General features: G+C 40.6%; 1 protein-coding gene and 1 long non-coding RNA gene across 2 annotated transcripts in view; one reads left to right on the top strand and one right to left on the bottom strand.

Moving 5' to 3' along the window:
* Window positions 1–1,662, bottom strand: part of CEP85L (centrosomal protein 85 like) — a 154,988-nt gene extending 153,326 nt beyond the window's left edge. The window contains exon 1 of the mRNA XM_067702261.1: window positions 1,333–1,662. Within this exon, the coding sequence (XP_067558362.1) occupies window positions 1,333–1,405 (73 nt within the window). The 5' untranslated portion in view covers window positions 1,406–1,662. The remainder of the gene's footprint in view (window positions 1–1,332) is intronic.
* Window positions 715–27,003, top strand: LOC137204601 (uncharacterized). The gene is made up of 2 exons (XR_010933750.1): window positions 715–1,031; window positions 26,661–27,003. It is a non-coding gene; the product is annotated as an uncharacterized lncRNA (long non-coding RNA).

Below are 27,003 nucleotides of genomic sequence, written 5' to 3'. Positions count from 1 at the left end.
CCAAGTTGCACATATTAAATGTATCTATCAATACAATTTCTATTTGTCAATTACACCCTAAATAAAGATGACAAAATTATATATGTCTAAAAAAAACCCCACATCACAAATTTCTAAACTATCACAGAATTGCATTATTTGAAATTTTAATAGAAATCTGAGTTTGTGCCTGATATTTTTTAAATCGCAAAAATACTAACAACAAAAAACCACTTCCAAATGCTTCTGCTTTTTTGTTTCTCAAACAGCTTTGAAAATGTATACCAAAATGTCATTTACACAAGTAGAGCTCATTTTGTGTAAGAAGGTTACTTAACAGGAGTCCTAGAAGCATCTAAAGTTGTAGGAAAATCTTTGTGTAAGTACATATGGCGGTTTTTTCTGGATAAATGATCCATATAACTTGCAGCTTCTCATGGGGGGTTCAAAATTCAATTAAGATTAAAGTGCGTGAAAGAACCGTCAACGTCAGATAACCTGTCACAGGCAACCCAAGCCTTATTTTTTATATCACAAATTAGGGGACGATTTATCCTAATTTGGCGGCTCCTACACAACTTTTAAGTGATAAAAGGCATGAAATGGCTGTGCGTTACAAACAGCTCTCTTCACACACCCAACGCGGCAAACCCCCAATTTTCCTTGAAAGGGCCAGGGACAGGCAAACGGATTAACACCCCTATTGCTCAAAGATCGACTGGCTTTGGCAGGACATGTCCTCCAGAGAGGGCTGCTGGGCGGTGACCAGGTCGCAGTGAGGGGCAGGACCCCTCGGCGGGCACTTGCAGCCAAGGCATCACCAGCAGCCTCCTTCCGCCCCAAAACGCGCCCTAAAGTAGGGTGTGTGGACGCGGCTGCAGCAGATCCCGGTCCCCCTGGCGCGCGCCGCGCCGCCGCCGCTGCAGCACGGTCGCAGCGACCTTCCCGCCCGGGGCTCCGTGAGCCCCGTTACCCACGTCGGCCACACACCCCACGAGAAAAAGGGAGGAGGACGCACAACAAAGCCTAACCCGAGGAGGCCCAAGCGAGCTGTAAGTTGGGGCGCCCGGTTTGCGGCCCGAGGAGGAGCGGCCCGGACACCGAGCCGCGCCGAGCCCGTGTGCCGCGATGAAGGGCGGACAGGGCCGGGGACGCGGGGCGCCAGAAGTCAGCCCGCGGGGCCGGGCGTCAGCAGCCGGGAAGAAGCCGGGCTGGAGAGCTGGCGAGCGGCGTCGGGGGCGGGCGGCCAGGGGGAAACCAGGCCTGAGGAGGGCGGGGAGCGTTGGCGGGGTCCCGAGACGCCGCGGTCGGCCGCGACCCCCACCCCAGTCGGGGGCCTGTCCCGTTACTTACCCGCCGGGAAGCTGCGGGCTCCGCCGGGGCTGTCCCGGCCGCCGGCCTCCGGGGCCAGGAAGCGCCCCCACATCGCGGGCGGGAGCGCCGAGTGGGCCGGGGGCGCCCGACTCCCCACGTCCGTCCTCCCTGCCTTCGCCTCCGGCGGCGGAAACTTGTCCGAAGCCTGGGCCGCTGCGGCACCGGCGGGGGACCAGCGGGCGGGCTGGTTAACGGCCGATCAGCGACGGGCGGGGAGCGCAGGGGCCGGATTCGCCGCGGCGGCGGCTGCCATGGTCGAGCCGGCTCGGTTGAGGCCCGGGCCGGGGAAGCGGCGCCTCTGCGATGTCGGCGACTCGGTCCCCGGCTGCGCCCAGCCTCAGAGGCTCCAGGCGAAGTTGCAGCTGCGGCTTCTCTCCGCCCCGCCTCCGCTGGGGGAGCCCGAACCCGAGCCGGGGAGGGGCGGGGCCTGGTGGGGGCGGGGCATCGGGCGCTTACAAACGGCGTGCGCGGCGCCGGGCGGGGCTGCGGACGGGTACCAGTGGGTACCTTTATTCCGCTTTTCTCCGCAGGTGGCAAATAGTCGCTCGGACACACCAGCGGCATCCCTCCTTCCCCATCCCCGCGCCCTGCGAGATGAGGAGAGGGAGGAAACTTGGCCCCGGGCCTCGTCTTTTGGTTCCCCTCCCCCCCACCACCTTGGGTAATCCCTCAGGGCCTGCAGGGCATAGCTCAGAAAAGGGCGTGGAAGACCTGCCCTCCCTTCACGACTGCTTGTGATGAAAGAGGTTTCCTCGGGAGGGGCTGAGGGACTCCCAGTCTCATTTGGGAGTGATGAAAGAGGTTTCCTCGGGAGAGGCTGAGGGACTCCCAGTCTCATTTGAGATTGGGATTAAAGTTGTCATCATGCATTTCATAAGCATCGTTTATAGATCACTGTGGAGGATAGAGAAGTAGTCATTTTCCTCAACTCGCAAATTCAATGCCTGGGTGTGGGGTCGGGGGAGAGAACAGATACCAAAATATCTACGACACGGAGACCTGCGCAGAAAAAAGCAGAAAAGCCCCAAGGTACTCAGTACCAGAAGGTTCAGGGAGGGGCTGTAAATTTTAATCTAGTAGCCCGATGTTTCAGATAAGCAATCAGAAAGGAGTGAAAATGGCACGAAAGTGTGTAATGGGAGTGTAACTGCCTTACACCCTAAACCTTCACGTTCCTCCTCTGCCTGGTCAGTTCCCACCCTTCACCTGAACCCATAGTACAGGAGCAGGTATCCTGAGAAGGAAAAAAGGATGCAGCAATCTCTTTTTAAATCTTACTTCTCATGGGCAATATTTATAATCCTTCCAATATTTAGATCTAAAATAGTGCATTTAATAAATATTGGTCGGGCACTGTAGAAGGAGGCGAGCTCTGCGCATGGCCGATGAATCAGGTAAACCAGAAAGCAGGTCCCTAACCCTCAACAGGCTTTGAGTCCAGTGATGCTTTTTCCTGTTTTGGATGTTTGCTAACAAAGGCCTCATATTTGTATTTAAGCACCCTGTAATTGGGAAATACTGCTTAAAACTTTTAGAGGTTAAATTACATCTAGGTGTATAACCTATCACTTACCACAGCTGTTTTGTAATTTATCAGATTGCAGTTTTACATTTAGGGTCCCCTGGGTACAGTTCCACTTATTTCTCCAAATCATGAGCAATTGGCCAAGGGTCAACTGTTTCTAAGGATAGAAAGTGACAGAAACATGAAAAAAAAAATGTGACTGGTTTCTTTCTGTGATTTAAATGTACATTAGTTCATGTAATATGACGCATGCATAGTATAGGTTCAAAAAGAAACCTAAAAAAGTAAATTCTAAAATGAATTATCAGAAGCTATAGAACCAGATGAAAGTATCCTTTTTTTTTCATGATTTATACTTACCATACTCTCATATTAGGTATAGCATTTATTAAATACTAAACTTTTTCTACACAGTTCCAAGAAATGTATGAACTATTGCAGATATATCTTAATCCTTTGTGAGTTTAATATGTACTATTGTTATTCCAAAACTCTGCCTACTTCCATTCAATTCTAAGCAGTGTTTTTAAAAAATCATTTACTCAGGTTTTCTACATGTTTTTGTCAAACTGAAGGGCATGCCACTATATACAGCAAAAAAGTATGTGTGAAGCTGAGACTATGTAAAATATTTCAATACTTATTGAAATAAGAGTAAAAGCAAAGAGAAAAACATGTTGCTATTTTGGAATTTGGCACCAAAGATAAAAAGTTTTGTGTCCCTACTAATTAAACTTGAGAGGATAGAGATCTAATGCAATTAAAATAACTGAAATACTAAGAATATTATGTAAATAAGGTAAACTATAACCATCCTTTTTTTTATCATATGAATTCTGAATATATATACAGTTGATCCTTGAACAACACAGGGGTTAGGGGGTGCCGACCCTCTGTGTGATAGGCATTTTTGAGTATAATTTATAGTCACTCCGAATCCCTGGTTCTTCAGTATCCACGGTTTGACATCCGAGGATTCAACCAACCAGGGATCCTGTAGTACTGCAGTATTTACTATTGAAAAAAATCTGCATATAAGTCAACCCACACAGTTCAAACTCGACTGTTCAAGAGTCAACTGTATACTGAACTGAGATTTCCCTCCACATCCATGACACACCCAGTATCCACGGTTCTCAGAATGAGTAAAATCAGTCATAGCACAAGACTGAGAGACAGGACTACCTAACGATTACTAAGCCCAATTTTGTAAAGCAGCATGTTTTTGTTTCATTGTAACAGTAGGTAAAGACCATAAGGAGGATCTTACAAGCTAAGACATTTATTACAGAACTTCAATATTTTAGTAATTTTTCATAAGTAGAGACAATACAGGTAAGTAATAAAAACAGTGATTGTGTATGCTTGTGTGTGTGTAAATATGTGTGTGTGTATATATATGCATAGTTGCATGCGGGGACAAGGACACTGGCAGCAGAAGTTCTGGGAAGTACTCCTTGGTGTGAGCCCTCCCACATTCCACCATTAGCCCCACCAAAGAGCATGTATGCTCCAGCGCTGGGTCGCCTCAGACCAAACAACCAACAAGGAGGGAACCCACCCATCAGCAGACAAGCGGATTAAAGTTTGACCGAACTCTGCCCACCAGAGCAACACCCAGCTCTACCCAGCTCTACCCCCAGCTTCCATCAGGAAGCGTCAACAAGCCAAGAGGTCACTGAAGAAATTGAAGAGGAAATTAAAAAATACTTAAAGACAAATGACAATGAAAATATGACAATCCAAAACCTATGGGATGCAGCAAAAGCAGTTCTAAGAGGGAAGTTTATAGCTATACAAGCATACCTCAAGAAACAAGAAAAATTTCAAAAAAACAATCTAACCATACACCTAAAGGAACTAGAGAAGAACAAACAAAACCCAAAGTTAGCAAAAGGAAAGAAATCATAAAGATCAGAGCATAAATAAATCGAATAGAAACAAAGAAAACAATAGCAAAGATCAATAAAACTAAAAGCTGGTTCTTTGAGAAGATAAACAAAATTGATAAACCATTAGCCAGACTCATCGAGAAAAAGAGGGAGAAGACTCAAATCAATAAAATTAGAAATGAAAAAGAAGTTACAACGAACACCACAGAACTACAAAACATCATAAGAGACTTCTACAAGCAACTCTATGACAATAAAATGGACAACCTGGAAGAAATGGACAAATTCTTAGAAAGGTATAACCTTTCAAGACTGAACCAGGAAGAAATAGAAAATATGAACAGACCAATCACAAGCAATGAAATTGAAACTGTGATTAAAAATCTTCCAACAGGGCTTCCTGGTGGTGCAGTGGTGGAGAGTCCACCTGCCGATGCAGGAGACATGGGTTTGTGCCCCGGTCCGGGAAGATCCCACATGCCGTGGAGCTGCTAGGCCAGTGAGCCATTGCCGCTGAGCCTGTGTGTCCGGAGCCTGTGCTCTGCAACGGGAGAGGCCACAGCAGTGAGAGGCACGCGTACCGCAAAAAAAAAAAAAAAAAGACACATGAACACCAATGTTCGTTGCAGCACTATTTACAATAGCCAGGTCATGGAAGCAACCTAAATGCCCATCGACAGACAAATGGATAAAGAAGACGTGGTGCATATACCCCATGGAATATTACTCAGCCATAAAAAGGAAGAAAATTGGGTCATTTGTAGAGAGGTGGAGGGTGAGGATACCTCATCTCAAGTCCCTGATTCCTGGGAGATGCAGAAGATGAATCCCACCTAGAGAGTGTCATAGAGAGTGAAGTAAGTCAGAAAGAGAAAAACAAATATCATATATTAATGCATATATGTGGAATCTAGAAAAGTGGCACAGATGAACTGGTTTGCAAGGCAGAAATAGAGACACAGATGTAGAGAACAAACGTATGGACACCAAGCAGGGGAAGCAGGGGTGGGGGTGGGATGAACTGGGAGATTGGGATTGACATATATATACTAATATGTATAAAATAGATAATAATAAGAACCTACTGTATAAAAAATGAATAAAATAAAATTCAATTAAATAAATAATAAAATAAAATTAGAAAAATGTATTGTGCATAATATAGGGAACCCTAAGAGAGTTTAATATTTACAAAAATATAAAATATCAAAACCAACAAAATGTAGAAAAATTAAGCCAACCAGTAACAATTGAAAGTGTTCCCAAAGAACAATTGCCACTTGATAGAAACAGATGTGTGGATGAAGTCTGAAAAATTTGAAGGAACAGATAATTCTGGTGTGTCAAGTGTGTAACAAGGACTACAGTATATAACCTCTTTCAGATCACAGAAATGACAGGTTACCAAATTTATTATGGGTTGTCATAATCTCAAATAACCACTTATAATAATAAAAAAAGAAAACTAAGAAATTATTTCTCCTGACGACAAGTTTGAAAATCTTAATTGGATTCCTAGCAGATTCATTCAACTATACAAAGGTGAAAAGAAGAGATATAAGTTACTTAACCTGTCTGTGCCTCAATTTCCTCGTCTGTAATTTGTGGATTACAATAGTAATTACTTCATAGGATTTTTGTGGGCATTAAATGAGTTAATATTTGTAGCATGCTTAGAAAAATGTGCACCCTGTATTGGTGACACAGACATACAATCTAGAAATGGAGTCCCATTATAACTCACCAAGGAAAAATAGCATTGATTGGTACATCTAGGTTAGTTATAGATGATGCTTTGTATCAGAATGGTATATCAGAATAGTGTAAAGTACTGATTGATATCATTTCCTGACCCTTTGGGGTTGCTAATTAGTCCAGGGATTATGGTGAAATGATACACTTATGAGAAATATTTACCAAATTCTTTGGGGCCAAGTTCATAGAAGCCTTCATTCTAGGCTGTGATTCCCTGAACTCCTCATATGGATGTCTGCTTAGCTACTGGGTTTCCTGTCTCTGCCCAATGCTACCAAAATAGAAGAAGGAAGATTAGGGAGAGGTGGCTGGGTGGTGTAGCCAGGCCAAAAGGGTGAGAAAACCTCATCTCAAGTCCCTGATTCCTGGGAGGTACAGAAAATGAATCCCACCTATAACTTTGGCTCCAGAGTTGGGTTGCAATGGCTAATGAGAAAGTAGGTAAGATATGGATCACTGAATAATGGAGCAGTCCTATGGGTGGGCAGTGAGGCTGTGAAGGATGAAATTAAACCAAAAGATAAAGTTTAGTCTTCCAGGGACCATCAATGTTTACTGGAACTGCTGAGGACTGACATCTTTGTCAGTGGAACTTATTATGGTCGCCACCTGGTCATACTGAGCCTCAGAAAAGATTCAAGGTCATTTACAATGAAAGGGGACAGCAACCTTGACAAACTATAAGGAAACAAATTCTTCCCTACCTGTCTTCCTTTTCAAACACCAAATGGATGTGTGGAAGGAGGGAAGTGTGGAGTTCAAGAAAGCTGATCATGCCTTCACTAGAGACACACACACAGAGTTTCCTATCTAACCTGCACTAGTGGAGAAGAGGACTGTTTTAATAACCAAATGTACAGAATGTTATGAAATTGGATTGGGATGTACTCAGTGGAAAGAGGAGTTTTCAATAGAGTTCAGTTGGTAGCAGTTAGTGGGGAAAAAGCTGAGGGTATATACTCTCAATGGTTTGAGAATTTTCACTAAACTGATGAAATATTTTATGTAATCCTGAAAACAATCTGCTATCAACTGTTAATATTAGCTCCATTTTAAAGATTGAGGAGGGACTTCCTCAGTGGCACAGTGGATAAGAATCTGCCTGCCAATGCAGGGTACACAGGTTTGATCCCTGGTCCAGGAAGATCCCACATGCAGCGGAACAACTAAGCCCGTGCGCCACAACTACTGAGCCTGCACTCTAGAGCCCGCAAGCCACAACTACTGAGCCCACACGCCACAACTACTGAAGCCTGTGCGCCTAGAGTCCATACTCCACAACAAGAGAAGCCTCCGCAATGAGAAGCCCACGCACCACAGCAAAGAGTAGCCCCCACTCGCCGCAATTAGAGAAAGCCTGCGTGCAGCAACGAAGACCCAACGCAGCCAAAAATAAATAAAATTAAATCTTTAGAAAAAAAAAAAAAGGACTGGGGAAAAAAAGACCTAGAAGTTAAATAAGGCCACATAGGCAGGAAAGAGCTACAATTCAAATCTAATCTAAGGAGCTTTCCCTATCATGCTCTTTAACATGTTGCAAAAACAAATATTATAAGATTTTTCTTCCGGTGCCATGTGAGAAGGAAGTACCTAATTATAGGATTTCTGTGCAGTGTTTAGGCTTCAGCTAAGACTGGAAACCATGTGACATTAATCTGTAGTATTGTATGATTTTCTTTAGCTGCGGCCATCATTTTGAGTATAGGAATAAAGAAGGCAGATGGATAAACAGGATTTTGCATTGTGGGCATTTAGGGAAAAGGAGCAAAGAATTTAAGGATATTGGCTGGAGCATGGATGAAGTGATGGGGAACCGGGTCTGGCCTATCTGGAGAAAGCAGTGATGTCAAGAAAGGGTGAAATGTTGAGAGAAGGTTCAAGGAGTAAGGGAGTGGAAGTTTCACATGAAATCAAACAGCAGATATAATGAGAATAAGGGAGCGAATGGTGGAAAGATAGGGCATTAGGGTGAATGGGTAGCATGTTGGAGTTTCAGATTTCAGAGGTGGGGCAGTGGAGGAATTCAATCTATGAGGTAGCATTGGAGTTGCTTCTCTCTGATTTCCCTTCAAGAAAGACCTTGATGTTATCCACAAGGACATTCAGTCCACACGCTGTTAGCACCTGCGGGATCTGCCTTAGCTTTGGAGGCCTCTCTTTTCTTGGAGAGCCCCAGCCAATGGCTGAGCACAGCAGAGATACTGGGGCCTGCTAGTCTTTCCAGTGCAGAACCCTTCTAATCATCAGTCTTTGTCCTCTAGCTCCCCATTGGATTGACTGAGACCTCATCTGATATGCACTGTGGTCTGAGCCTTTCCTTTCCAATCCTATTTCCTGCCCCTTTTATCTTTAACCCTCCAATAAACGTCTTACACTCCTAACTCCATTTTAGCATCTGCTTCCCAGAGAACCCAACTGAAACAATACGTGAAGATAAAGATATAAAAGAGTTAGATTTTCATCTATGTATCTGTTTGTTGTAAATAGTAAAATGGGGGTTCTTAGAGCATGCTGAAAGTGTTTCTGAGGACTGTCAACCGAGGATGAGTTACCAGAAAGGCAGCACAGAGCAGCATGGACTGACACCAGACAATGGTATAGATAAATAAGCACCTTACATTTTGAACAGCAGAGGAAGGCAGGATTGAGAGAAACAACAGGTTTGAGTGGACTCAGAACGCCACTTGGGCACACATGAAACTCACGGGACAAAGTCCTCAATAGTCCTGCCTGGGGTGGTCCTGGCTGCTGCTGCCCCAGTTAGATAAGTTTGCCGCTATCCAAAGTGCTTCCAGAAGCAGACTACAAACTTATGCAACTTGTCGAGTTCACTGAGGTCCACAGGATTTAATTAGCTAATTAAGAGTAATTAATTTGTTACAACTTCACTACTCAAATAATTTTAAAACATTAAGACAGTTTTCACAGTAGCTTCGTTACTTCTAGGTAGTAGGTAGTATTCAATTGAATAGCTCTGCTAACTTTGGTAAGTTTTCATTCCAAAGAATTTTCCCCGTATTGCTTACACAATAGAAGAATGTGTAAGGATCTCCGGAACTGTAAATAGAGCTAATATCACTAAAACAATCCCTAGAGTGATCTGGGCTGATTTAAAGAGTGGACATTTTAGCTAAAATTTCAATGGAATTTTAACAAGTATTATATATTCAGAAAATAAAAGACAAGTCTAGCTATAAATTCTGGATTTATGGGGGAACTAATTTCTTATCTTTGTTATTTTTTTCTGATTGTAAAAATAATACATACTAAAAAACTGAAAGAAGGTAGTATATAAATGTTCATTACTTACTCATTTAGTAAATATTTGTTGAGTACCTAAGCAGAGCAGGAAAAAGTAGGGACAGGTATGAAAGTTTGGCTTACTTCACTATAACCCTTTATAGCTTTTGAATTTTCTGTTTTGTAAACATACATACATATCTATAAGGTGTGGGTTGTTTGGGGGTTTTAACCCAAATTATCACTCAGAAAAGATAGAGTCATATTGTGCTCCAGTCCTTACAAGTCTCTAACATTATGGATCACCCTCTTACTTTATTTTGATCAACAACATACTGATTGGAAAAGTCATCTAGCTTGATGTAAATTCAATCTATAAAATCAGGAATCTGTATTTTTTTTAAAAAAGATAAATTTAAAACATAAAATGTACTACAATAATTACTACATTGTAGTGATTAAAAATACATATTAAATGTGAAAGTGGAAAAAAGGAACATATCTCGTGTTATTGTTAAGCAACAATATTGTGTTGACATTTAACCATTTCACTAATATCTCAAAATTTTAACATGTCAAGTTGTCCCAAACTTGGGACACATTTTTGAAAATGCGTCTTAAAAAAAAATGGGGATCACCTTATATTTGGACATATCTAGACTAACTTAATTAAAATTAATTCATTAAAATTGGTCTATTTTTTCTCTACTTTGAGCCATAGTCAAGATATTTCTTAAACATTTCTAATTTCTTATAATGTTGTATTTGGGGCATCTATTTTAACATACTACCTAAAACTGAATTCAGAAGGAATAACTTCTTATAGACTTTTCTTACAACCCAGTAAGACTTAAAAGTTTTTAAAAACCTAGAATAACCAATTTGTACTTTTATTATAGTGATTGAGACTTTTTGTTTTGTTTTTTTGTTTTTTGCGGTACGCGGGCCTCTCACTGTTGTGGCCTCTCCCATTGTGGAGCAATGGCTCCGGACGCGCAGGCTCAGCGACCATGGCTCACGGGCGCAGCCGCTCCGCGGCATGTGGGATCTTCCCGGACTGGGGCACGAACCCGTGTCCCCTGCATCGGCAGGCGGACTCTCAACCACTGCGCCACCAGGGAAACCCAATTGAGACTTTTTAAAAATGTTCTCTGTACCTTTAATCACCAATTACTGAACTGCAAAATTGCAAATGAAAGCACAGAAAAGCCACCTGAACATCAAATATTCATTATCATAAGTACTCAGAGAATCTGAGATGAATTAACAATGAACAAAGCATCTAAAATTAAATTCACACTCCTCATACATATATTATGAATGATGACAAAATAAATTACAAAAGATATATATATGATATACATAAATTTATATGACATTTTCCTAATTGGGATATTATATAAATATATTAAATAATTAGGTACTTTTTTATTCCATTACAGATAATCTAATGAAGTTATGAGCAAACTTTAGCCTTAGTAAAACTGGGCAAGTTATCTATACTGTGACCATCACTGAAAGGTAACTGTTTTCAACCGAGACCAAAAGATAGAGATAGCGGTAGGATTTATTTTCATTGTCTTAAAAAGGTGTATGATTTCAGCAGGAGGCACCTGTTGTGACACTAAGGAGGCAGGGGATGGATTGGGGGCATCTGACCAGCATTGGAGAGAACAGAGCCAAAGGCATTATCCAGAGAATTCTGCACAGCAGTTGCCTGAAGGCTGCTGCCTTCTTTGCTCACCCTTGAATGCCAGCCTGGTTCTGGCCCAGGCCCAAGAGCTAAGTTTCAGATCACGGCAGGCTTAGGACAACGGTGCAGACTGGAACATCTAATCCCACCCGGCTTACCCTAAAATGGCCCCTGAATTCACCCAGCTCCTGAGCCTGTTGCCTGAAGCTGTTTCTAAAAAATCGAAGCGTAGAAGAGCAATGCAACTTTTGCTCTGGGTTTGAGTTTGGGTTTTACCGTATCATTTTTTTAGAGGAATTTTCATCTTCCTCCATACCATCTCTTAGGACAGATTGCTTAACATTTCTTAGAGGAAATGAGACTCAGTTAGCAGATGAGTGTGCAGATCTCCGTGTTTCCAGGGCGGAGGTAGTTATCACCCTGTAAGTACCTACCAGCTACACGGGAAGCCGATACCAGGCACTGTAGTTTCTCTGTTGTATTTTCACCTAGGGGCTTATAATGCATTCCCTTAGAATGTTTTGGTATGTATGGGCATTCTCCGGCTAATACAGTCTCCAGTAAGAGGTGACCTTTCTCGGCTGCAAGGTGGCTTTCTGCTGAGGTGACGGCCGGCTCCTGGAGAAGTTCTGCTGAAGGAGACCTACAGTGACAGCCACAGTGAAGCGCATGTGCCTTGATCCCTTTTCACATACTGGCAAAAAGCCAGACCCAGAGCATTGCTCCAGTGAGTAGCTGGGAGAATTGTCAGATTGCCAGATGAGGGGTAGACTGTCATTTATAAAGTGATGGTTTTTATAGACTCCCAGTAACCCACACTTCAGCCACTTACCTGAACCCTGTAGTTTCTGGAAGAAAAAAGAGCCAGATTATTCCCATATTGGAATAAAACCAAAACGGACACTGTATTTAGGTTGGCGGGATCTATATCTTTTCAAAATACTTTAGTATTTAGTTCAGTAAATAGCCTTTGTGTGATCGTGTCCATAACTCACACTTTTCCTGAGTCTTGAGATGCTCTCTGCTCCTCTAGTTGCCATTAAGGGTCCCTCAGTCTACCATGCCCTGGGGGGGCTTTGTCATGTTGCCTGTAACTGCGTCATTAACTCCCTCCCCTCTTGGGTTATCTGAATCTGGTTTTCTTTCTTTTTTTCTTTTAATAAATTTATTTATTTTTTAAAAAAATTTTTGGGGCTGCGTTGGGTCTTCATTGCTGCACCCGGGCTTTCTCTCGTTGCAGTGAGGGGGAGCTACTCTTCGTTGAGGTGCTCGGGCTTCTCATTGCAGTGGCTTCTCTTGTTGCGGAGCATGGGCTCTAAGCGCACAGGCTTCAGGTGCGCGGGCTTCAGTAGTTGCAGCATGTGGGCTCAGCAGTTGTGGCTCGCGGGCTCTAGAGCGCAGGCTCAGTAGTTGTGGCGCACGGGCTTAGGTGCTCCGCATCATGTGGGATCTTCCTGGACCAGGGATCGAACCCGTGTCCCCTGCATTGGCAGGAGGATTCTTAACTACTGCGCCACCAGGGAAGTCCCTGGTTTTCTTAAATATGATAAGAAGAATATCACTCAATGTGAGAGATCAGAATGTTCAAAGAAAAAAATGAGCGAAATATGAGAACTGAGAAAAATATGATTACCATAAAATGTCATCTTAAGAAATGTTCTTGTAGTTTAAGAGTTATATAAACAGAATTGATATTTATTAATGTGTTCTATTAATGCATGCCAGAGTAGATTATAATCTATACCCAGGGCACTTTTTACTGTTCCTTGGGAAAAAAATAAAAAATAAGGTTTCATGAAATGTAGTTTACAAATGCATTTTAATAAGACATTATTTTTCCTTTAAAATTAAATTTTTATAAGTCATAAAATTTTAATCTTACTGCAGCTAACTGTTAAACACTCAGGATCATTATGGGCTTATTTTAGTTAGAAGGCTTAGGATTAATGCATTCATGGACTGAAATTTGGGCGCAGAAATTGCATAAGATCTTTACTTTGTCTTATCAAAAAAAAAAAATCAGAGAAAAGTCATACCAAACTTAGAGATCTTAAATCTCTAACAATGTAAATATAATTATATTATATAACTGGTAACGTTTTTTGTTGCACTTAAACGTATATCTAGTTTTATAGAAGCAATAAATATTTCTTATAGAATATTTAGAGAATATAGAAAAAGAAAACAATTATAAATAGAGAAAGAAACTGGGATCTAACTATAATGATTATCTTAAAGAACAGCGCTAAAACTACCTCATAGGCCCGTAATATTATATCATGAAACGGCTTGTTAACTTTCAGGGGTGATGGTACTGCAGCACAGAAATGCACAATGTAAGGTGCCAGCTACCAGAGATGCAAGTACAGACACAGCCCTGTTCCCTGCTGGCCCTGGACCTTTTGAGCTCAGTTTCCTCATTTATCGAACGGGATCACTGCAGTACTACCTCATAAAGCTGTCATGAGGAGTAAACAGGATCATGTTTGATAAAGTGTTTCAAAAGTTGTAGGTGAGCTAATCTTTTTCAGAAGGACAAGGAGCAAGCAATCCAAAAGAGAAACTAGAGCAATAATGAAAGGTAGTGCTGAGTGCTGAACACTGTGCCAAGAATTTTGCCTGAACTGTAGCATTTAATCTTCATGATAACATAAAGAATAGTAGGAATGATTATATCTCCATTTTCTAGATGAGTAAACCGTGGCACAGAGAGGTCCAAAGAGACATGCAGAGTGAGAAGCAGAGCAGGAATTCAAAGCCAGTTCTATCTGACTCTGGGACCTGAGTACTTTCCTATGAGCTATGCCATAGGAAAGAGTTTAACTTCATTAGTAATCAAAGATTTAACAGTTAAAAGATATAGAAATGGAAATGCAAAGGAATGATAAACATCCAATTCCAGTTGTCTCTGTAGAGGGGGGATAGGGAGCAAAATTGGGAAGGGGGTACACAAAGACTTCAACCATATATGTAATATTTTATTTTTATAAAACTAGTGAAGATATGAAAATGTGTTAAGATTTGATAAACCAGGGCTATGGATTAATATTTTTCTCCATACTTTTCTGTATGTTTTAAAGAATTCGTAGTAAAAACTTAAAAGTGAACTAACATCATTTTATTTGTTTATATGAAGATTATATAATTAAGAAAATAATTCTGGGGAAAATCTGGAGAAACGGATATTCTCATATGTTTCTGGTGTTATAAATAGGTCCAACTCTGGAAACCAATTTGGCAATATGTTTCTAAAACCATAAAAATCATCATACTCTTTGTTTCAGTAATCTTCCTTTGGGATGCTATCCTAAGAAAAAAATATGAAAATACACATGCACGTACACAATGAATACACACACTGAAAAAACTATATGCATAAATATGTCAACTGCAGTATCATTTATAATAGTGGACTGTAATTAACAATCTAAAATTTTAACAATAGTCAACATTATGCAGGCTTTAAAGTAATATTTATGAAGGCTTATAGCAATTAGCATAATTGTGGTGATGTAACATTAGTTGAAAAAAGTCAAAATATGAAATTGCATCACCACTGGAATTAAATCAGTGAAAAAAATAAGCATAGAAAAAAGTTTAGGAAAAAACACCCTAAAATGATGAGTACAGAATTAGTGTTAAGATGATGAGATTATGAATATTTTTCTTTCCTCTCTCTTCCAAATTTTTGATAATATTGGTCTCTGACATATTGTTTTTGTAATGCAAAATTGTTACATAGTAAAAACCTAGCTTTGGAAATAATGAGATATATTTGAAAATGAACTAAAATTCAAGGGAGAGAATGAGGAGTTCTAAGGAAGGTGGTAGACCATCCACAATCAATGCAGTAGTTCAGAGGAAGGGGCGCTCATCAGGCTGGGGTCTTTAGGAATGCTTCCTGAAGGAGGGGCTGTCTGGGGGTTCGATAATGGTAGAGCAGGGTAAGAGCTGAGAACTAGGAAAGGGGCTAAGGGCTGTGCAAGCTTCGAAAGTAGAAAGATGTGAGATAATCGTAGGAAACAGCACTTCTTGTCATGGAATATTTTATTTTCAGTTTTTATCTGCAGGGTTTTTTTTTGGAAAATATGATGACTTTAAAGTTGTCATGGTTGAATTAATTCCACAAAACAACTGGTTATAGAATCACAGCAACATAATTATGAGCTGTGCTTCTGGCTTCAAATCTTTCATCTAAAAATAATCACAATGACTACATCTTGGGAAAATAAAGCCGTTACCTACTCTTGTGTTCCAACTATCTTGGTAGTCATTTACTGGAAAATGGATCATAGGTAAAATAACTCCATGTTTTTAAAACCCTGCTTGTCACTCTTACCTCAGCTGAGTTGATTAATGAAATAAGTTTTAAACTTTCATTGTATAAGCATTCTCTTACATGAACATGACAGAGGAAAAAATCTTTTCTAATCACACAAGCCTGCCTATGCTCCCGGAGGGGCACAGCCCTGGCCCTCCTGAAGGGTCAGGGAGTGTATTTTCTGGTGCAGAAAGACAGAGGCCAGGGGTAGAGGAGTGGGGGGTAGGAGGAGGGATGTTAGGTAAAATGAATGAGCCTGTATATGCTCCACTGCCCTCAACATATACCAGCTGCTGTTTGCCCAGCTTCCTTGGGTTTGATAAAGAGTCACTGAATAATATATGAATTAACAGGCTGAATGGATGATAGTTATCATTTATAGAATGATTACTTTGTGCTAGGAGTTTACATCCATTAACACTAATTGTCATAAGAATCCTGGTGAGTGTGTAGCACAAATGCCAGGGTACTTAGTTTCTTCAACTGACTCTTGGGTTTTTTTGGTTTTTTTTTTTTCATTTTTTAAATCTTTTAAGATCAGTGTAAAATAAAAGTACTTGATTGCTGTCTCACACTGGTGAGAAATCTGCTGGTTTTCCCCACTTTTCCAGGTTTCTTTTCCTGACCTCACATTCTATTTTCCTACCCAGGCCAAATTTCTTCATCTCACCTCTACATCCCTCTGTGTTTTCATTCCCTTCTACTGCACTGCCTTCCCCAATACCGCAAACACATCATCCCAATTTCTTCACTTCCCAAAGTATCACCCACACATGATTCCTTGTGCGACAAACATCTATTTATATTCTGGTGAAAAGGTAAGGAATGGTCCACTGCGGTGCCAAGTAACAAGTCAGCGTTGACTATTAAGACTCTCGCCCCAAATAGAGCCCCAGGTTTTTGGCTCTATTGCTGGACTTTTCTCCTTCCTGGGGTTGGTGCTTTCATCTCAAATTCTGGAATGCTCAAAATTCTTACTTTATCAGGCAAAGCAATTTAGTTCTCTGCCTGGGGCTTCCACCTTCATGTACAAAGTAGGCTCATCAAGGTGTTTTCCTAAATTTAGAGTCTTAGGAATCTGAAGGCTGTTGTCTGCTGTAGTTTTAAATAGCATTTTCCCCCCACCCCTATGTTATTATTCACATTTTACACAAGATGAAACAAGTTTAGTGAGATTAAATGATGACACAAGAAAAACGGCCAGAGTTTGAATTAAAAGCCTGTCTTGACTAACGCAAAGCTTATGCTCCTTCCACTAAACCACGATGAATATACGAAAGTCAGTACTTACTGAACGTTTACAACATGCCTGGCTCTGTTCCAAGAGCTTTAGGTGCATCAACTCATTAAATCCTCACATTAACTAATATCCATGTCATAGATACAGAGATAGTAAGTAACTTGCCCAAAGTCACATAGCAAACAAAGGCCAGGATTAGAACCCAGGTAGTCTCTCTGGTTCCCTCATCGGCTGCCAGCCTCATGCTCTAGCTCCTTGCGGTTCTTTCAGTGGCTGGAAATGGGGGCAGATACTGGATGGCAGTTCAATCTGCACCCTGAAAATGGCATCAGTGTGGTTTAGAAACTCAAGTTTTCTGGGAAATTCCCTGGCAGTCCAGTGGTTAGGACTCCACACTTTCACTGCCAAGGGTGCAGGTTCGATCCCTGGTTGGGGAACTAAGATCCCATAAGCCATGGGGTGCGGCCAAAAAAAAAAAAAGGAAAGAGACTCAAGTTTTCTGAAGCTGTGACAATGCAGGGGCATTGTTGGGGTCTGAAGGTACAAACTAGATTTGCTCAGTGACAAACTGAGTTATAAACTTTATAATTGCTGCTTTTGAAAATAATAAAGTAATTCAGTCTTTTCTTGCTTAACGAGTTGCCACAAATTCACTTAATTCATTTAGTCAGTCATTCAAGATTTATCGAGTGTCCTTAGTACCTCAGGTCCTGTTAGGCGCTGAGGAAACAAAAACATATCCTGCAGTAGCTCAGAATCTTATGGGGAACTTGTAGTCTAGAGCATGCTGTAATATGACTCATTCATCAAATAGTTACACATTTGATGATGTTTGAATCTATAGACAGTCATATTTCAGATCAATGTATAAACGAAATGTCTAAGAATTACTCCTTGGAGGAAAGAGAAATGACTCTATCTCCAATGGTAGCAAACCCTCAAACGTAGGAAATGCACAAGGCAGAGCCTGGCTCAGGTGTGTTCAAACATATGATGACCTGAAAAGTTCTCATCCTGGAGTCTACGATGCATATTTTGAATGTTAGGAGGACAGTCATGTCAGGAGTATGGAGATCTACATGGAGACATAAAAAGGCAAGTTAAAGGGTAAGGTTTCTTCCAACACTGATCTATGGGGAATGGTGCTGAGATTCTAGATTTCCCTGCCCACTTCTTTAGAGAAAAAAAATAAAATATTAGCATGAAGAAGGGCATTAAGCTAGGTCAACCACTGCTTGACAGAACTATTCCTCAAGAATAGAGAACTTGTGGTGAATTCCATAGCGGTTCAGTGGTTAGGACTCAGCTCTCTCACTGCCGAGGGCCCGGGGTTCAATCCCTGGTCAGGGAACTAAAATCCCACAAGCCACACAGCCCAGCCAAAAAAATTAGAGAACTTGATTTGATTTATTTTATGCTCAAAGTTCTGATCTAAGGTTTGATTTCCTGAATGGACATGACCATCAGGGCTAGATGTCTCATGGAGATGACCACTAGCAATTCTCTGGGAAGGAACATCTCTCACTTTAATAAGTGGGCATCTTCATTTAGAGTTGGAGCTTAAATGTGAACTAAATCAGTCGTTTTCAAGGTGTACTCCTAGGGCCTCAATGGCAAACAGTGAAAGTTTTAAACTGCATGTGAAAATTGTGTGTTGTTTTGTGTCTGGTTTATACATTGGAGTTTTGCAATTAGATTTCATTTAGGAAAAGAAAAGAGCCCCACTGCAAAAAGTGAACACCTTTGAGATTTTGGTCCATTTCTCTATTCATAAGGAACTGAGGCCCAGAGATTAAATGATTCACTGAAAAGGCCATGGTAAATCTTAAAACTAAGTCACCACTCTCAACCCAGTCCACTGTGCAGACCTTCTGCTTTCTGTCCACAAGCCACTGCTGAGTCTGGGGAGCATGGCAGTCACCCAGGCCAATGTAACTCTGGATGAACTATGCATTCCTAGTACTGCAACAGCTAAGAATTAGGTTCTAAATGGGAAGATTCTACTCAAATACTGACTGGCCAGCTACCATTTATTGTTTATATAATTAGGTGCTACATAATCTAATTTGAACCTCACAGTATCTGTTGAGTTGGGCAGAGCAAGTATCTCCCCAGCCCCCATCCTTAATTTTGCAAAAGGTAAAAGATATATCAATATCTCAAAGATACTGATTTCCTCAAGGAAACATACAGTAGATTGAAAAACAAAAAAAAAAAAAGGTCCTAAACTCCAGTCTTCTTTTAGAAAGACAAGGCTCAGTTCATTTTCTTATGTCCTGATTAATCCAACTAGTAAGAATATGCAGTGCCTGTGTAGAGAGAGACCAATGATGTCATTAAATAGGACAGCTTCCAAAACTGACAGGCATAAAAATGGAGAACAAAGTTTAGATGCCAAACTATGAGCCATGGACATCTGCCAATCTTTATAATTATTACAGGGAGACCCACATACTTCCATGAAGTATGCTTATATCTGTACCCTGAATAAGTTGGCTTGCATTGATATGTATGCCTATTCTTCAAATGAATGTAGATGCTCTTTTGTTCAATAAAGTATGATTTTAATTAAAAGCATTACTGAATTCATAACAATGTGCTTTGTCCTAATGTGCCGTCTCAATCAAATTCTACTAAAACTACAATTTTACTGTTATGTGGGGCTCTGTGAAATTTTTTCATCTTAAAAATGGGCTCCTACTTGAAAACTTGGGGACCATCTGTTTGAGGGTAAAATAAAGGGAACAGAACAATATTAGGATAGGAAATATTTTAAAACATATTTTGTATCTTTTCCTATGCCCCTTTGTTAATGTTATATAGCTAAATTATCACTCTGTTTTTTATGTTGAATGGCTGCTTCTTATCTGGCTTTGTTTCTTATGTGTGGTCAGATCACTGATTCTCAGAAAAACTACTCTCTAGCCTAGCCCTACATTCCTCCAAGATAATATCATCTACAGGGGTCAAGTTTCTTGCTAGAAGTGTCGATTCACAGAAGTAAGCAAACTAGAAGTACAACCATGAAATGTTAAAGAAACTTTCAAACTTGGACAGGACATTAATAACAAATACTATATTAACTATTAAGTATCTCTTAAAAAAAAAAAAGTAATATCCAGTCACACTGACCAACAAAATTGGCACAGTAAACAGAACACAGAAAGGGCTGTAAGCAACGCATGTAGGAACACTGAGGTAATGGATAGGCTCAACGTCTGCTGAGGACTCCGGAGGAACAGCTGTTCCCTTCTCTCAAAACAAACCCGACTCCAGTGCATTTCAGTGTGCTTACCAGCTCAGATCTGCTTTTGAGGAGTAAGCCAAGCATATAGCCACTGGTGATTTACCTTAGGGAGGACATTAGGGAAACTTAAAAAACAAAAGTCAGCTTGAACATGACCTGTTTCATAGCTTTCCAACATCTCTGGCAATCTTCCATTCAGTCCACCTCCCCTCCCCCTTGCCCTTACTTACATTTGATTCTTTGTCAGATAAAACATGGAGACAATGGAAAGCAACTGGGAAAGAAACTAAACATTTCCTTCTGGAAACATTACCTATTTTTAAATAACAACTCAGACTCTGTAAATATTTTCATTAGAAAAACCCTATGAGAACCCAATTTTTTACAGTCAGAACCTAGAATTTAAGGTCTCCCTTCAGTGTACTATCAAAACTCTTTACATCTGCAGCCAATCTAGGCTTTTATCTCTGGAGATTGAAGTTTAGGTCCTTAATCCTAGATTTATCTCATGAACTAAACTCATTTAATTCCACATAGAGCTGGGGTTTGGAAGTGGAATGTAGAGAGGAAAGTCAGCGGTACATTTAGTTTCACATAGCAGAGCTTTGAACTGACTTATAGGCAAGTCTTCTAGTCTCTCTGTGCCCCAGATAATTCATATTTAAAACAAAAAGGATCATACTAGACAATCTTTAAATTTCCTTACTAATCCAATGTTGTAGGATCCTTAGAGGTCTGAAATGGGAAGTGAAATGTGAAGGGGTGTAGCAAACAGAATTATGGTGATGGTAATTGGATTGTCCCTCCCTGATGTGGAATTACATGGCATCTGTCAAGTGGCTCTGCAGCACCTCCCACCAGAGTAGGCAGAATATATTTCCCCACTGACCCTATTGGGCTTGACCATGTGACTTGCTTTGGCCAACTGAAGTTAGCACATGGGATGCAAGCAGAGGCTTTACATATGCCTGTCTTTGGCTTTAGCACTTCTTTGCTTCTGTAATCTACTGGCTAGCCACTGACTCAAGAACGAGGAGATGTGGAGCTGACCAAACCTTGAGCAAGAAAAACAGGAGAATGGGATTGACATATATACACTAATATGTATAAAATGGGTAACTAATAAGAACCTGCTGTATAAAAGAATAAATAAAATAAAATTCAAAAAAAAAGGAAAAATGTGAAAGTGAAATATTAAAAAAACAAAAAACCCCCCCCAAGCATCTGCTGTTTTAAGCCTCTAAAATTTGTGGCTGGTTGTTATGCAGCACTACTGCAGCAGAAATCTGACTAATACCACAGACCTCTTGCTCTTTTGACTTTTCTGTGTATTTTATCCAACAATATGCCCACTGATCTGAAAACTTCTTCAAGGCTATTGAGCTGCATTAGAGGCGTCGTGCCATTTCAACTTGACCATGGAAATGTTCTCCTCATTAGGACAACCAGCAGGGTTACTGTCAGCACTAAAAACACTGCACAACTTAAATTTAGTCTACTGAACTTTCTGTTTAAAGAACTCTGTGTTCCTAGCCTATATTGAGAAATGACTTCTACAAAAGGGTGCTGTGTTGACTGTAAGAATGGTGATCATTGTAACTTACAGTGTCGTCTTTGTGACAACCTTATGGAGAAATTTCTTTCTGGTTTCAGTAACTGGAGAAACTGTATTTATCCCAAGCAATTTGTTTGAATCTATGGACACCAGTTCTGTAACTGGTTATGAGCCCTCTTGATACTGCTTGCAAAAGTCAGAACCAAATATGTAGCTTTCCACAAGCAAGTACATGTAAGTGAGCTTGCAGCATACATTTTGTTTACTAACCTCTCTCCTGGTTTTACCTTTTTTTCCTACACCCATTTTCTCTCTCTTTGTTTTCCTTATAACTTACTATTGTTATTACATTAGGTATTGTTATATTGTATATGTTTATGTCAACTACCTTAAATCCTTTTCGGAACTGAATTGAGAATATATATATTTTTTAAACTACTATTAATAATAAAAGTACTAATTTCAATTAATATAATGGAGATAAAAGTATAATTACACCACTGATCTGTCAACTCTTTCACTGTTAAAACTTACTGAGACTATGGTATTTCTCTAAACTATCTCTAGGAAGGTATTGTTTAAAAAGTACTGATATCCATTTGTACCATTTCAAATCCACCATCAAAATAAATGTAAGGATGAAAAACTATCTTCAGGGGCTTCCCTGGTGGCGCAGTGGTTGGGAATCCGCCTGCCAACACAGGGGGCATGGGTTCAAGCCCTGGTCCCAGAAGATCCCACATGCCATGGAGCAACTAAGCCTGTGCGCCACAACTACTGAGCCTGCACTCTAGAGCCCACGAGCCACAACTACTGAGCCCATGCCACAATTACTGAAGCCTGTGTGCCTAGAGCCCATGCTCTACAACAAGAGAAGCCACCACAATGAGAGGCCCACGCACCGCAACGAAGAGTAGCCCCTGCTCACCACAACTAGAGAAAGCCCATGCGCAGCAACGAAGACCCAACGCAGCCAAAAATAAATTAAAAAAAAACAACAACTATCTTCAAGCTGTTAGAGAAGTTTTTTATTTACTAAGAAATTGACATGTTATTCTATTAATTATTCAAGTGAATTTTTAAATATTTGTTGAGCACCTACTGTGTACATATGTGATGCTAAGTGCCATTGGCAATATAAACATGAATAAGGTACTTCAAAATCTTTCAGAAGCTCCTATGTGTGTTAGGCGCTTATACATTACAAGGATTTGGTTACCTCAGGTGTAACTGGGGTTCACTCTAAGAATGAAGAAAGGTGAGGCAATGTGGAAATTCTCGGGACCTCCGGCAGAAGCACAATCTGATCTCTAATTGTAGTTTATTGCTCTAAAACATCAAGAAATAAATCAGTCACCAAGGTCAGGGGGCTGGTGACTAGGGCAGGACAAGTATAGGAAACACCAGCAAAAAACAGAAAATAACCATTCAGGTTGATGAGAGTAGGAAGCTGAACTAATGTGGGTCGGTAGATGGAAGCCAAGAATAATCAGTAATGAGCAGAGCCAAATCAGAAGCTGAAAGAAGGGCTCTGATGCAAGACACTGATCTAAGTGTACATGTTTTAACTACTATTGAATATCCAAAGGGGTATAAAAAGGGGGGAAATATGAATTGGCACTTGCTATAAACCTTAAGGGCTCGCTATTAAAGTGTTCTGTGTCTAGAGGTAAATGTGAGATATAGGGCAGGTAGGGAGGGACAAATACCAATCCTACCAACATCTATAGGAAGAACACTAAATGCTAGAGTCCACAAAGAGCAATATCCCAGGACATCCCAGCTTACCCTTCATATACTGAGGTGAGCCATAAGAAAACAAGAATTCTGTGACACAGTGGTTGTCTCTGACCCTGCCCCCTCTTGCTGTAACTCTTCCCTTACTCCAGCAGACACTTGGAATCCAACATATTAAAGTAGAACTGTGAAAAATCTTAATTTTTCCCTTCTCCCATTGTCTGCACCTAATATTTGAATAGGACCCTCAAACAATTCTGAAACTTGTGAACTTCATCCATGGAGATAAACACAGTCATAAAAATGAACAAGCAGAAAGAACCATCTTCTAGATTAAAAGCATCAGTTTTAATCTATAAAAGGCAATTAACCAGAGGTGTAAACATAAATGACCTCATCCATGAACAGTTAATAATACAAAGAAAACAAACAAAAAACTTTAGCAAACTCTAAAACCCAGGAAAAGATGCTGGGCTATCAACAAGATGCAAAAGAACATCACACCATATACACATTATATGCAAAATTTAGCACAAAATAAATCATAGACCTAATTGTAAAAGCTAAAAGTATAGGGACTTCCCTGGTGGCGCAGTAGTTAAGAATCCACCTGCCATTGCAGGGGACACGGGTTTGAGAGCCCTGGTCTGGGAAGATCCCACATGCCGCAGAGCAACTAAGCCCGTGTGCCACAACTACTGAAGCCTGCGTGCCCAGAGCCCGCGCTTCACCACTAGGAGTAGCCCCCACTCGCCGCAACTAGAGAAAGCCTGCGCACAGCAAAGAAGACCCAACACAGCCAAAAGATAAATAAATTAAATTTTTTTTAAAAGCTAAAAGTATAAAATTCTTAAAACATGGGCACAAATATTTGTGACCTTGAATTAGGCAATGGTTCTTAGATCTGATGCCAAAAGCACAAACAAAAAAGACAGAAACAGATAAATTGGACTTCATCAAAAGTAAAAACTTTGTGCTTCAAAAGAAACCTGGAGAAAGTGAAGGGACCACCCAGGGAATGTGAGAAAGTATTAGCAAACCATATAACTGGTAAGGAACTTGTATCCAGAACTCTTACAACTCAACAATAAAAAGACAAATAATTAATTTTTAAATCATCTGAATAGACATTTCTCCAGATAAGATAGACAAATGGTCAATAAGTATCTGAAAAGTTGCTCAACAATATTAGTTATTAGGAAAATGAAACCATGATGAGATACCACTTCACACACAGTTAGGATGGCTGTAATAAAAAAAGACAAACAGTAAAAAGTATTGGTGAGGGGCTTCCCTGGTAGCGCAGGGGTTGAGAGTCCGCCTGCTGATGCAGGGGACACGGGTTCGTGCCCCGGTCCGGGAAGATCCCACATGCCGCGGAGCGGCTGGGCCCGTGAGCCATGGCCGCTGAGCCTGCGCGTCCGGAGCCTGTGCTCCGCAACGGGAGAGGCCACAACAGTGAGAGGCCCGCCTACCGCAAAAAAAAAAAAAAGTATTGGTGAGGATGTGGAGTAAGTAGAATTCTCATACGTTGCTGGTTGGAGTGTAAAATGGTACAGCCATCTTGGAAAACAGTTTGCCAGTACCTCAAAAAGTTGAACATTGAGCTATCATATTACCCAGCAATTCTACTCCTAGAGAAATGAAATATACCCAAGAGAAATAAAAACGTATGTTTGCACAATACCCTAAACAGAAATGTTCAGACCAGCATTATTCATAATAGCCAAAAAATGGAAATAACACAAATGTCCATCACCTGATGAATGGATAAAATTATACACACACACGGAAATATTATTCAGCAATAAAAAGAATGGAGTACTGATACATGCCACAGCATCGATGAACCTTAAGAACGTGCTAAGTGAAAAAAGTCAGACACAAAAGACCACATATTTTATGCTTCTATTTATGTAAAATGTCCCACTATAGACAAATCCATAAAAACAGCAGATCAGTGGTTGCCAGGGGCTGGGTGGCAGGTAGGGGAAATAGGAAGTGATTTTTAGTAAGTAAATAGGGTTTCTTTGGGGAATGATGAAAATGTTCTGAAATTAGACAATGGGAAAGATTGCACAACTCTATGAATATCTTAAAGCCCACTAGACTGTACACTTTAAAAGAGTGAATTTTATGATATGTGAATTTTATCTCAATAAAGCTGTCACTTTAAAAAATATTACATATTTTAAATGGGAACTAGTTGAAATTAGGAGCAATTGCTTTAGAAATAAGAATAGGACTGTAAAAGTAAAATAAAAAAAAATTTAAAAAAGCAATGAAAGCAGCAAAGAGCAAGATAGGAAAATGCCAAAAATCAAATCAATGAATTTGAAGACGAACTCAAAAAACCTTCCAGAATCCAGGGGAAAAAGATATAGGAACAAATAAAACGAGAGAAGAGATGATGTACTGAGAACAGATCTAGGATATCCACCAACCGGGAATGTGGTTTTAAGCAAACTGTTTAGCCTCTTTGGGCCTCAGGTTGTCATCTGATAGAAACAAAAGCTTGAACAAGATGACTTAAGCATATAATATGGGCCAGAGCAGTGGTAGGAAGTAAAGAGAGAAAGCTAGGCTGGGAAAGATAATGAAGTCCTGATCTTACAGAACTAAAATATTGGGGGTGGGGTGAGGAGGGGGCAGGGAAGTGCACGCAGTCCTGCCACTGTCCGTAGTGCTGAACCATTACTGTTTTGTCTGAATGCCGATTGGAGGAGTTAGGAATTGCTTTGGTAAGCAACATGGAGAGCTCACCATTTTAGAACTGAACAGTGATACTCTGAGCTAATGTACATTTATGTTTTTAATTACCACATGTGTGCTAATGGTCACCAAACCCATATGTCTAGCACTGACCTCTCTCCATCTCTCAATGCATATTTTCAATTATACATACCTTGGAGATATTGCGGGTTCAGTTTCAGGCCACGACCATAAAGCAAATACCACGATAAAGCAAGTCACATGAATTTTTTGGTTTTCCAGTGCATATGAAAGTTATGTTTTTACTATACTGTAGTCTATTAAGTGTGCAATAGCATTATGTCTAAAAATACAATATACATACCTTCATTTAAAAATACTTAATTGCAGGATTCTCTGGTGACGCAGTGGTTAAGAATCTGCCTGCCAATGCAGGGGACATGGGTTCGAGCCCTGGTCCGGGAATATCCCACATGCCGTGGAGCAACTAAGCCCGTGCGCCACAACTACTGAGCCTGCGCTCTAGAGCCCGCGAGCCACAACTACTGAGCTCACACGCCTAGAGGCCATGCTCCGCAACAAGAGAAGCCACCGCAATGAGAAGTCTGGGCACCGCAGTGAAGAGTAGCCGTCGTTCACCACAACTATAGAAAGCACGCGCACAGCAACGAAGACACAATGCAGCCAAAAACAAACAAATAAATAAATATAAATAAAGCTTATTAAAAAAATA

This window comes from Pseudorca crassidens, chromosome 13, assembly GCF_039906515.1.
Source record: "Pseudorca crassidens isolate mPseCra1 chromosome 13, mPseCra1.hap1, whole genome shotgun sequence".
In the NCBI taxonomy this organism is placed as follows: domain Eukaryota; kingdom Metazoa; phylum Chordata; class Mammalia; order Artiodactyla; family Delphinidae; genus Pseudorca; species Pseudorca crassidens.
Note: the sequence above shows the minus strand (reverse complement) of the source record. Positions and strands in the feature narration are given on the sequence as shown.